The sequence below is a fragment of the Nicotiana sylvestris genome, chromosome 1, assembly GCF_000393655.2.
Source record: "Nicotiana sylvestris chromosome 1, ASM39365v2, whole genome shotgun sequence".
Taxonomy (NCBI): Eukaryota; Viridiplantae; Streptophyta; class Magnoliopsida; order Solanales; family Solanaceae; genus Nicotiana; species Nicotiana sylvestris.
The window spans coordinates 103,068,603-103,081,673 of record NC_091057.1 but is presented as its reverse complement, the minus strand read 5'-3'; the positions used below and the strand labels follow the sequence as shown (position 1 = coordinate 103,081,673).

Sequence of the window (13,071 nt, the reverse complement as noted above, 5' to 3'; positions counted from 1 at the left end):
CACTAGCCGAATCATCATGACGGTTTGCGAAGGCTTTTTAGGCTCCCCTCCCCTATGCACTATCTCAATCATATTTGTTTCATGATTGGCTGGCAAGGGATTCTGATTGATATTGGGCGCCTCCGGAGCTTGGACCTCAATCCGATTGGTGTCAATGAGTTCTTGAATGGTTGTTTTCAATTTCCAGCATTTCATTGTGTCATGTCCCGGGGCCACTGAACAATACTTACAACTCACCGAGTGGTCAAGATTTTTGGGATGGGGATTCGACAATTTAACCTCGATCGGATTAAACATACCCAACTATCTCAGTCTGTGGAATAGACTAGCATATGATTCTCCCAATGGAGTGAAAGTCTTTTGCTTCTGCAACCTCTCATTATTAAATTCTTGTTTGGGTCAAAAACCCGTTCCAGGAGGATTTCTGTAGGCCTTTGGGGGTGGATAGTTATTTTGTGGAGCTTGGTATGGGTTTTGTGGAGCTAGCGCATGCCATTGTGAGTGAGCGGGCGGCTGGGTATAGGTTTGTGCATGATGGACAGAAAAATGGGGATCTAGCGGCGGGTAATAGTGTTGTGGTGGGTTATATGAAGTGTGGGGGTAAGTTTGGGGATAGGGTCGCGGTTGGTTGTAGTAACGGGGAAGGTTCCTGGATCTGACCCAAGCTCCCGACTCAATTGTCGCAACATCCTTCTCCTTCTTCTTCCCGAGCACTCCCCCAGTACCGTTTTAAATGGCCTGAGTGGTTGCCATGATTGCTGAATAACTCATGATCTTGTTGGACTTGAGTCCCTCTTTGACCATGCCTCCCATTTTCACTACTTCATTAAAGGAATTACCTACAACAGACACCAAGTGACCAAAATACGTGGGTTCCAAAGCCTGTAGGAAATATTCAACCATCTCGCTTTCATTCATCGGAGTGTTAACCCTCGCTGCTTGCTCTCTCCAAAGGAATCCATATTCCCTGACGCTCTCACCGGGCTTCTTCTTAAGATTTGTCAACGACAGACGATCTGGGATAATTTCGAGGTTGAACTGAAAATGGTAGGTGAAGGCTTGGGCCAAATTGTCCCATGTGTACCACCTAATGTGATCTTGTCTGGTATACCACTCTAAAGTCGATCCACTAAAACTTTGGCTGAAATATGCCATCAACAATTCATCTCTTCCACCTGCTCCTCTCATCTTGCTATAGAATCCTTTTAAGTGTGCTACCGGGTCACCATGCCCATTGTATAGATCAAACTTGGGCATTTTGAACCCCACTGGCAACTGAACATCTGGGAACAGACATTAATCCTTGTAGGCCACACTTACTTGACCTCCCAACCTTCTCATATCTCGGAATGACTATTCTATGCTTTTGACCTTTCTGATCATCTCTTCATGCTCGGGATTTTTGGGTGGCTTCTCGATCTCTTCCCGGAGATCAAGATGAGGGGTGTAAGGATATGATTCTGGAACTTTGAAGGTGGGTTAAGGGGGATAGTACTGGTTGTCGTGAGTTTGGAACAGGGGTTCACTGGAAGATCGGTGTAACATAGCAGGTGGAGGTACCACAAAAATAGGTGCGATTTGTGGGGGAGGGTATGGGACTTGTTTGGGTGGTGGAACTTGAGAAGTATGGGAAGTGGCGCCATGGCATTGTTAGTAGAGGGGAAAGGCTGGAGATGAGTTCACAGTGGGAGGCTCTGTGAGTTAGGCTGATGGTGGGATATAAGTAGGGTTGGCGGGATAAACCGGTGGTGGATGCCCTTTCGCCCATGCTTGGTACATTTCAGCCATCTGCTGCTTCAGCTTATACATTTCTTCGCTCATTGCATTAACGTCCAATTCTTCCACTTCTTCCGATGGGTCGACAGTACTTGTTTCCGGTTCCTGGTTGGCCATATTCAGCCTGTCTTTCGATCGGGTGTTGTATGAGTGAGTTGCCAGAATGCCAGTCAACTAACCACCTGCCTGGACTTAATACATCAAACAACAACCTTGTTAGCGATTAGGCTTTAACAGATTGGCAACCACACATTGGGCATGAATGCACCTAAACAGTTAACCGTCTCTATTATGTATTTGATCGGTTGCATGCATCATCCCGATCTTTTCTTTCTTTTTAATTGCAAACTTCCCCCTTTTTCTTTCTTTTTTGTTCCCTTCCTTTCAATCTTTCCTCCGTTCTCACTTTGTTTTTACTCTCTCTTGATTTCTTATTTTATCTCTTTTCTTTCTTTTTTTTCCGCTCTTTTCTTTTCTTTACTCTCTTTTTTTTCTCTCTCTCTCCTTTCTCTTTTTCTTTCATTGTCTTGTTTTTCCTCGTATTTTCTTTTTCTTTTTTTTTTGGTTACGGTCGAATCTTGTGGAGATTGCCTACGTATCATGACCCTGCATGAATCAGGCCAAATGTAGTTCTTTGAGATAAGAGCGAAATAAAACATTTTTGGGATTTTCAGTTTTCATAAAAAAACAAATGCTTCCATTACAAAACTCAAAAATAGAAACTTCCAAAAGATTAACAGATTTCGATGCAAAGATGAAATACAGACTCCGAAAATAGACATCATATTCCAACAGAAGAAAATATAGACTCGAAAACAATTTGACAGACTCTAGCAGAAAGAAAAACTTAACATGCCTGACAGACGCTTAACAAAAGAGAAATGCAGACTCAAGCGAAAAAATCATGAATACATCAATGCTCCTGGTGTCCGCGGGACATCATTCGGTCTCGCCACGGGCCTATATGCAAGCTCCCTTTGAAGTCAATCAAAGTCGTTCATTATCTGTTTAACAAATGTCATTACTGCTGCAATGAAGGTAGTGCGGGTCATATCCTCACAAATCTGGCACTTCATAACGATGTAGTTAGCAATGCTTCTAATTATCTCTCTTATGGCGCCCTTTTCTTGTAACAAATGCCCAATCTGCTGGGCCATGGCTTCCAAAGTTTGCTCAGCCGCATGATTTTGCTCCTGAAGTTGTTGCAAATCTATTTCTAATTTTGCCAATGTTGTATAACAATGTTCCCTTTCAACTTTGAAGTCTTTTGCCTGTTTGATAATTTTGTTTTCCATGGCGATGACCCTCTTCTTTAACCCTGCGACCTCATCGTCGTACCTTTCTCTCAACTGCTTAACCAGGCATACTCGTTCATCTGCATTTTTAGACAATTGCTTTCGAGCCTTGGCTAGTTCACTTTCTGCTTTATTCAAATCAAAACTATAGTCATTTACTTTCTGCCTCAGGTTAGCTATGAGTTTTTCATCTCTGTCGCTTCGGGATGGATTTTTTGCCACTACCATCATTTTCTGAATTTGAGCTCGAAGGGCCTCATTTTTTTTAATCAACTTTTTCTTTTCTCCTTCATTCACCGCGACTTGCAGGCTATTCTCGAATTGAAGTTCTCTGACTTGCTTTTACAATTTGCTTATGGTAGCCCTGTACTCATTTTCTTTGGTCAGCTAGTCCCATTGCACTTGTGCTCCGTTGGTGAATCATTGGACATGGGGTCTCTTTGCGGGCCTGTCAAGTTCATATTGAACTCGAGATCTTTTACCATACCAAGCAGTGTAACTAGGCTCCACCTCGCCTCTGGATAGGTCTCGTACTTGAGTATTAGGCCCTAAGAATCTGCACTGATGCCAAATCCGGCGCACTTTCTCTTTTATGAAGGCAACTTTTGGATCTAACTCAATGACTTGCTAGCTCAAATCTTCGTCGTGTGGGATGGTCTGGTAACGGCCCAACTGACGCAAGACTCTGTGTGGAGCATAATGCTGGATACTCCGAAGACCCATCAACAGCAACAAACACACCTCAACCGACATATAGATTACTTTGTTGACCTTGAGCCACCCAAATGTCCATTCGATCTTATTAGCGGTCAAGGATCTCGAATGAGTATGCCATGCTTCCGTACCATCTGGAAGCTCATAATCCTCTATTCTCTTTTCATGTTTTTCAATGCACTCAAGGCTAGTTATACCGCAATTCAAGTAGCCGGGACGGTGGCAAAGGTGTTCCTCCATCCATATTTGTAACAGCATATTGCACCCTTTAAAAAACTTTGCTCCTTCTTGACAGAGAGTGAGAGCTCGGTAAATTTTTGCCAAGATCAGCGGCACTATAGTCCCATTTGCCTTTTTCAACATAAAGTCGTCTATCCCTACTATCCCCATCTCTATGTTCCCATCTTTTCTCGGGCAAACCAAGACACCCAAGAACGTCACTATGCAAGCTAATCCTCTTCGAGCTTCCCACTTGTCTTGATTTCCAACATGAGTAAGACCGGTATCTGGTGTTTCGAAGCCACGTCGATTCCCGTAACGTCGATACAGAAAGTAGAAGGTACAAAATCCTTTAGCCAGATTTCCGTATCGGATATCCCGACTGATGCTTAACAAATCCAAAAATTTGTGGGAAGTCACTATTCTTGGTGCTATCGGGTATTGACTTCTGATATTCCCTTCGAAACCGGCATAGCCTACTATCTCTTCTAGCGTAGGATTTAACTCGAAATCAGCGAAGTGGAACACATTATGTGTTGGGTCCCAAAACGGTATCAAGGCCTCAATCACGTCTTTTCTGGGCTTGACCTTCAAAAGCCCAATAAGACCGCCTAGTTCTTTTGTCACAACTTTCCTACTGTTGCCCCTCAAATCATGCCACCACGTATGTAGCTCCAGAGGGATCTCTTCACGGACTGAGAAAGGTTCATTTTGATTTGTGCTCATCCTGCACATTTATTAAGGTGATTGTAATTAAAAGAAAACCATGACTCTTTTGACTTAAGAGAAATGACCATTTTCAAAATTTCCACAAAACATCCGGCCTTGCCAACACGACCTTTCAGCACTTCGAAAACGAAGATTTTAAGGCCGTGTCAGCTAACCAGCCAAAACCTTTAAAAGCGACAAAAGTGGTTGTTCTTGCAAAAGCAGACTTCTGGCGCCCTTTTAGGGACATTCGACTATTTTTGACAAGAACGACATCACCATAATTATTAAAAATAAATTTTTTTCTTTTGGCTACTTTCGCAAAAAAGAAGTTGGACCCGATGGGGGTTGCCTACGTATCTCATACCCTGAGAGAATCAAACTGGCGTAGTTTGGGTAAATAAAACAAGCTACTTTTTATTTGAAAACGACTGTTTTTCCATTTCATTGGCAAATAAAACTATTTTTGAAAATGCCAACCTTTGTTTCTCCTCTTTTTTTTTGTTTTTATTTTCTCAAAAATTCAGTAGAGTTTCGACACTGTTTGGACGTTGGGTTTTTCTTCTTTTTTTTTTCTTTTTCTTTCTTCTTTTTTTAGAAGAGGAGATTAAATCTCTTTAACCCTCATACTACTATTTTCCTCAACTTTTCCAAATATTCATAAATCGGTCAGCATGCAAGTCCGAAGCACATAGATGTACAAGTAGAAAGTAGGATGCATCAAGATGGTCTTTTAGTTTCGGGTGCACCTGTCCTAGACAGACCCAACCCCTGTGTTGAGTATCCAAAGCCAAAATGCACATGATGCAAACAAACGTTCCTACCAGGGATCCGGCGTGAGGTCTTGTTATACTAGGTTCAAAACCTGGGTTTATTATTCTAGACCTAGCTTACCCGAGCGGACAGCTCGAGCCGAGGGGGGCAGCGTACCGGGAATACAGAAGCTTCACCGGCTTTGCAACTTGTCCGAACCTCATTCTAAATTTGGAATATGACTCTAACAGAAACGAAGTCACATGAAGTGCACACTTCTTCATGATTTAACTCAGAGAGAAGAGGGATTTCACAACAGTTTATATACAGTTCACGGAATATCAAAGCTGTAAAAGCAATCAATTAGCACATTAGGCCCAAATCATATAACAATTTCAGATAATGGATAATGCCAACTATAACAATTCATCCCAGCTCGAATTCTTGAACCCTGAACTAGAGATTCTGGGTTCGATCTCCAGTAGAGTCGCCAGAGCTGTCACACCTCCTTTTTCACTACACCCCGTAAAGGGTATAAATACAAAGGAGTTTTTCCAAGTAAAGGACAATCGAAACGGGATGTATTTATTTAAAGATTTAGAGTCGCCACTTGGGATAATTTATGGTGTCCCAAGTCACCGATTTTGAAACCCGAATCGAGGAAAAAATGACTATATTTAATAGTCCGCGAACTAGAAATCTGAGTAAGGAATTCTGTTAACCCGAGAGAAGGTGTTAGGCATTCCCGAGTTCCGTGGTTCTAGCACGGTCGCTCAACTATTATAATTGGCTTAACTATCTTATTTTAATCAATTATGAACCTATGTGCCAATATTCACTTTTTAACCGCTTTTAATTAATTTTTAAAGAAGATTGCACATCATTTAAAACATGTCCTTGGATCGCGCCACATGAAATGCACCCGCAATCCTAAACATATTTTATTCAATGTTTTAAGACTTGATTTGGGTCACATAAAATGCACACCCGAGTTTTAGGAAGGTAAATTATTAAAATAGCGGCCTAAAGCAACTACGCGTATTAATTTTGCGAGGGCCATGGAAAATACGCTAAATGGTGCGCCTCGATTCTAATTTCGAGGGCCATAAAATATATGTTTGGCTAATATAGCACACCTCAACTATTTAATGAGTGTAATTAATTGATTAAAAGACATAAGGGAATTTCTACTTATTTTAAGACAATGTTTGAGTTAAACTTTAATAACTAATGAGCTAGTAATAGACAAAACCAATGTTTGATTGTTGAAAGGCCTAGGCTGGCTGTAAGCCCAAAGACTGGCTGCCCATTACTACCTGCCCAGCACGAGAGACAACTAGGCTCACTCATGAAGCCCAGACTTATAATCTAATTGCAGAAGGGGAAATTGATCACAACCGGGCCAACGATGGCAGCCCAATTTCAAGATTTAAAACTAATACTTGAAGTAAACTACATTGTTATGGAGATTTAGAGTTTGAAAAACACCAACGACCTTGAGCCAATGCAAAACACATTCTTGATGCTATCATACATGCTGAAATGAAGTTACAGTTCCTGATTATCAATAGCTCATATGCAGGTCGTTTCATCATTGAAAGTCACCAATTCAAATTTTCAGCAAGAAGAAAACAATTTAAAGTTTCAGAAAGACTTCATTTAGTAACAATGGACTTGGAACTGCCTAACTCTAAACCTTGAAAAGAAAGCAAACACGGGTTGATTTCACCTAAATCAAATAAGAGATTTTCCTGTATTGCAACATAGCACACTTCATGCTCAAAGAACAACCAATCTTATGCATCTTAAAGTCTGAACTACTACTAATCAACATTGAAACTAAATAGTGGCTTTAGTAGAGTATTACAGCCATTTGAATCAGCTATGAAAATATAATAACATGCAATGAATTTGTTCAAATGCCTAAACCAAAATCTGGAAGAGGTAAATAACCACAAGTTAATTAATAGGACTATATGATTACAGAACCAAATAATCAAAAATAGACTGCTGTAAAACATGGTATCATCAACATTCTCATTTCCATTTAAACATGTCATTTGAGGTCGAATAAGTACCTGGTTACAGCAAAGATAAACGAAGAGCTTTGAGAATCAGCTTAAAGCAAAACCAAGGTAGCAGGTATAGCAGCAGAGGTCAGCAGTAAAACCAAATCAAACAGTTTCCAAAAATCCAACAATTTCAGCTCTTTAAACCATTTTTACATAGATAAAACCAGAGTTATTTGAAGCCTTTTAAATTCCAGTTGAAACCCAAGATTAGGGAGCTGATTCAGATCTAATTCCCACCCCAAAAGAAGCAAAAATTTCAATGTATTTTCAGAATAACGTCACTCAACCGTTTTTGCTTTTCAGTATTTTTGGAGTGTTAAAAAGCTGCTTGGAAATAAAGGGAAAGAGATCATATATAGGCATGCCTAAGGCAGCCCTAGTACAACTGACCAATTCCCTCTCTACCCCTTCTTTCTTAGTTGTTTTTACCATTTTTAACCTTTTAGAAAAAATATTTGAAACCCTCAACTCTCATCTTATCCTCTAGAACCTTCTATGCTTACAGAAAATGATTCCCTCAAACCTCAAATCCCTAAATTGACCCTTGACCCCTGTATTAACCCTCAGGCAATCAAAATTAGGTCAAGTTATCCAAAGACCCAGCCCAAACCCATGGGTATGTATACTACAACACAAACTTACAACTTCAGACCATCAATCAAAGAGCATTGAAGCTCAAATGACCCGGGATGTTCAGGTCAAACGAAAGAAAAATGCAGGGAGGGAAAACAAACGAGTCTCAGAGAACTTAAATGATTTAAACCAAAAAGAAAGAAAAAAACATTTAATCATTTTAGCAATAATTCGAACCTTATAAACCAAAATCGGGTAAAACCAAACAAATGAATCAAGCAAAATAAACAGTGAACAGGCAACTTAAGAGCATTTAATCACAATTATATTCTCAATGAACTATGTTAATGAGAATTCAAAGGAAATTAGAAAAAAAAATGATACAAAGAAAGAGAAACACATACTAAAGCTATCAGAGACAGGCATCGTTTAACAAACTTGTTGGTTTTGTGTATTGCATGAGGCCGATGAGCTTCGAAACGAATCAAAGTCCATGCTAGTCACTCGTTCTCAAGGAGAAAAGTCGGCTGGCATAAACTTTGTACCGTTATCAGCCTAGAAATGCTTGAACTCTGACAAGGGGAGCAAGATTATGGTTCATGGAACTTTGGTCTTTGATCTGAGATTTGACGAGCTAGGCTATGATTCGAAGGTAACGCACTGGAGATTTGGGATGAGGGGACGAAAGGGGTTCCAGGGTGTTATTTTGGGGTCAGACCAAGGTGGCGCCGCCCCAGAGAACACAAGGAAGGCTCTAGGGTTTTCTTCCAATCTAAGATTCGAGACGTCCTAGGCTTGATCGATGGAAAGTGCTCGTAGATTTGGACTGAGGGAGTTGAGGAGGGTATTTGGTGTAAATTTGGGTGGCGTTTGGAGGTCGCGCTGCCACCGGAGGCCCGGCATTTGGGGGCAGCTTAGCTAGGATTTCAGGGTGTTTGTGGTGAAAGTGGTGAGCCGAAGGGATTCTGGGGGGGGAAAGGTTTTCGGACAGTTAAATATCCCTGGGGCTTCAGTTCTGAGCCGTTTGATCAAGGGGAGATCAATATCTCAGATTGATACTTATTGAAACGACGTCGTTTAGTTTGGGGGGGCACCGACTGGGTCAAGGCGTGGGTTTGGGCCAAGTATTGGGTAATTTCGTTTGGGCTGGGGACAATTAAATGGGTTTTAGCCTAGATTTGGATTTTCTTTCACTTCTTTCTTTTCTTTTTTTCAACTTCAAAATTCTTTTCTTTGAAAAATTAAAATAAAACCTAAATTAATTAATAATAATTTTTAAGCTAAATTAACCTATCCAATTAGATTAATCACTCATCATGGTATTTACAATAATTAATTAAATTCTAAATTAAAAGAAAAATTATACAATTCAAAATTAAAAAGTAAAAATGCAAAATAAATTATTTTTCTGTGATTTTCATTTTTTATAAACAAACTAATTTACTAATTAATCTAAAAATATAAAATTAAATCCTAAATGCAGATGGAACATATATTTTTGTATTTTTCATGAATTAAATAAAATAAACGTGCACAGACAAAAGCAAATAATTAATAGAAAATGCCACAAAATTGCAAACACTGAAAGAAATTATTTTGTTTTGAATTTGTTGAAGTAATATATATAGGGCAAAAATCACATGCTCACAATAGAGATGTTTCAGTGTTATTTGATTCAAGGTCTACATACTCATATGTGTCATCTTATTTTGTATAGTATCTGGTCATGCCTAGTGACTCTTTGAGTGCTCCTGTTTATGTGTCTACACCGGTAGGTGATTGAATTTTGGTACATCTAGTCCATCGTTCATGTATAGTTGTGATTGGGGGTCTTGAGACTCGCGTAGATTTGTTACTTCTGGACATGGTTGATTTCGATGTCATATTGGGGATGGACTGGTTATCACCTTACCACGCTATCTTGGACTGTCATGCCAAGACTGTGACCTTAGCCTCACCGGGTTTACCTCGTTTAGAGTGGATAGGGACTCCTGGTCATTCTACCCGCAGTGTTATTTCGTATGTGAAGGCTCAGCGTATGGTTGAGAAGGGGTGTTTGGCTTATTTGGCCTATGTCATGATTCTAGTAATGAGGTCCCATCTATTGATTCTGTGCCCGTTGTTCGTGAGTTTCCTGAGGTATTCTCTTCAGACCTGTCAGGTATGCCACCCGACAGGGATATTCACTTTTGCATTGATTTGGCTTCGATCACTCAGCCCATTTCTATCCTGTTGTATTGTATAGCCCCGCCTGAGTTGAAAAAGTTGAAGGTGTAGTTTCAAGACTTGCTTGAGAAGGGTTTCATTAGACCTAGTGTTTCACCTTGGGGTGCGCCGGTGTTGTTTGTTAAGAAGAAAGACGGATCGATGAGAATGTGTATTGATTACCGCCAGCTGAATAATGTTACAATCAAGAATAAGTATTCATTGCTGAGGATTGATGATTTATTTGATCAGCTTTAGGCTGCCAAGGTATTTTCGAAGATTGACTTGAGATCTGGCTACCATCAGTTGAGGATTAGGACATCCGATGTCCCTAAGACCGCTTTCCGCACTTGGTACGGGCATAATGAGTTCTAGGTGATGTCATTCGGGGTGACAAATTCCCCAACAACTTTTATGGATTTGATGAACCGAGTGTTCAGGCCTTACTTGGATTCGTTCGTGATAGTCTTCATCAATGATATTTTGATATACTCCCGCAGCCGGGAGGAGTACGAGTAGCATCTTAGAGTGGTTCTTCAAACCTTGTGGGATAGTTAGTTATATGCTAAGTTCTTGAAGTTTGAGTTATATTTGACTTCAGTTGCATTCCTGGGTCATGTTGTATTAGTAGAGGGCATTCAAGTTGATTCGAAGAAGATTGAGGTAGTCAAGAACTGGCCTAGACCAGCATCAGCTACAGAGATTCGGAGTTTCTTGGGATTGGAAGGCTACTATTGTTGGTTCGTAGAGGGGTTTTCATCTATCGCAGCCCCGATGACCAGGTTGACCCAGAATGGTGCCCAGTTCAGATGGTCGAATAAGTGTAAGGCGAGCTTCCAGAAGCTCAAGACAGCTCTGACTATGGCACCGGTGTTGGTTTTTCCCACAGGTTCAGGGCTATATATGGTCTATTGTGATGCATCTCGTATTGGACTTGGTGCAGTGTTGATGCAGGATGGCAAGGTCATTGCCTATGCTTAGCGGTAGTTGAAGATTCATGAGAAGAACTATCTGGTTCATCATTTGGAGTTGGAAGCCATTGTTCATGCGTTTAACATTTGGAGGCATTATTTGTATGGCATGGCTTGTGAGGTGTTCACGGATCACAAGAGTCTTTTGTATTTGATCAAGAAAAAGGAGCTGAATTTGAGGTAGAGAAGGTGGTTGGAATTGTTGAAAGACTATGATATCACCATCTTATATCATCCGGGAAAGGCCAACGTGGTGGTCGATGCTTTGAGTAGGATGTCAGCCAGTATGGGCAGTCTTGCTTATATTCTAGTCGGTGAGAGACTTCTTGCTTTGGATGTTCAGGCTTTGGCCAATCGGTTCGTGAGGTTGGATATTTCTGAGCCCAGCCATGTGTTAGCTTGCACAGTCGCTTGTTTTTCATTATTGGAGCTGATCCGAAATCGGCAGTATGATGATCCCCATTTGTGTGTCCTTAGAGACATGGTGCAGAGTGCCAAGCAGGTTACCTTAGGTGATGATGGAGTTTTGAGGTTGTAGGGTCGAGTTTGTGTGCTTAATATGGATGGGCATCGAGAGTTGATTTTAGAGGAGGCCTATAGTTCCCAATACTCTATTCATCCGGGTGTCGCTAAGATGTATCAGGATTTGCGGCAACATTATTGGTGGAGGAGAATGAAGAAGGATATCGTTGGATATGTGGCTCGGTGTTTGAATTGTCAGCAGGTTAAGTACAAGCATTAGAGGCCCGGTGGTTTTTTCTAGAAGATTGAGATTCCTGAGTGGAAGTGGGAGCGTACCAATATGGACTTTGTGATTGAGATTCCTGAGTGGAAGTGGGAGCGTATCAATATGGACTTTGTTTTTGGACTCCCACGGACTCAGAGAAAGTTCGATGCAGTGTGGGTTATTGTTGATAGGCCGACCAACTCAGCACATTTCATTCATGTGGCAGTCTCATATTCTTCTGAGAGGTTAGTTGAGATCTATATATGGGATATTGTTCGTCTTCATGGTGTGCCTGTGTCTATCATTTCGGACCAAGGTACGTAGTTTACCTCACTTTTTTGGAGAGCAGTTCAGTGAGAGTTGGGCACACGGGTTGAGTTGGGCACAACATTTCATTCTCAGACGGACGAGCAGTCCGAGCGGACCATTCAGATTTTGAAGGATATGCTCCGATCTTGTGTCATTGACTTTGGAGGCTCACGGGATCAGTTTTTGCCTTTAGCAGAGTATGCCTACAACAACAGCTACCAGTCGAGTATTCAGATGGCCCCGTATGAGGCTTTGTATGGTAGGTAGGGTCGGTCGCCAGTTAGATGGTTTGAGACGGGAGAGGCTCGGTTGTTGGGTACGAATATGGTTTAGGATGCCTTGGACAAGGTTAGGATTATTCAAGATAGGCTTCGTACAACTCAGTCCAGGCAAAAGAGTTATGCCGACCACATGGTTCGTGATTTGGCATTCAAGTCGGTAAGCGGGTATTGCTTCGAGTGTCTCCTTTGAAGGGCGTGATGAGGTTTGGGAAGAAGGGCAAGCTTAGCCCTAGGTTCATTGGCCCGTTTGAGATTCTTGATCAAGTAGGAGAGGTGGCTTATAGACTTGCATTGTCGCCGAGCTTAGCAGCCGTGCATCCAGTGTTTCATGTGTCCATGCTTCGAAAGTATCACGTCAATCCATCCCACGTGTTATATTTCATCACTGTCCAGTTGGACAAGGACTTGTCTTATGAGGAGGAGCCTATAGCTATTCTAGACCGACAGGTTCGTCAGTTGAGATCGAAC

At 41.2% G+C, this 13,071-nt stretch overlaps 1 protein-coding gene across 1 annotated transcript; it reads right to left on the bottom strand.

The window, feature by feature from the left end:
* Positions 1–3,698: 3,698 nt before the first annotated feature.
* Positions 3,699–4,739, bottom strand: LOC138872656 (uncharacterized). The gene has a single exon (XM_070151004.1). It carries the CDS (start codon positions 4,737–4,739, stop codon positions 3,699–3,701), a length of 1,041 nt encoding a protein of 346 aa, XP_070007105.1.
* Positions 4,740–13,071: the final 8,332 nt, after the last annotated feature.

Excerpts from the sequence above, each read along its gene's own strand:
- LOC138872656 (XM_070151004.1), bottom strand. The coding sequence starts at position 4,739 with ATGTGCAGGATGAGCACAAATCAAAATGAACCTTTCTCAGTCCGTGAA.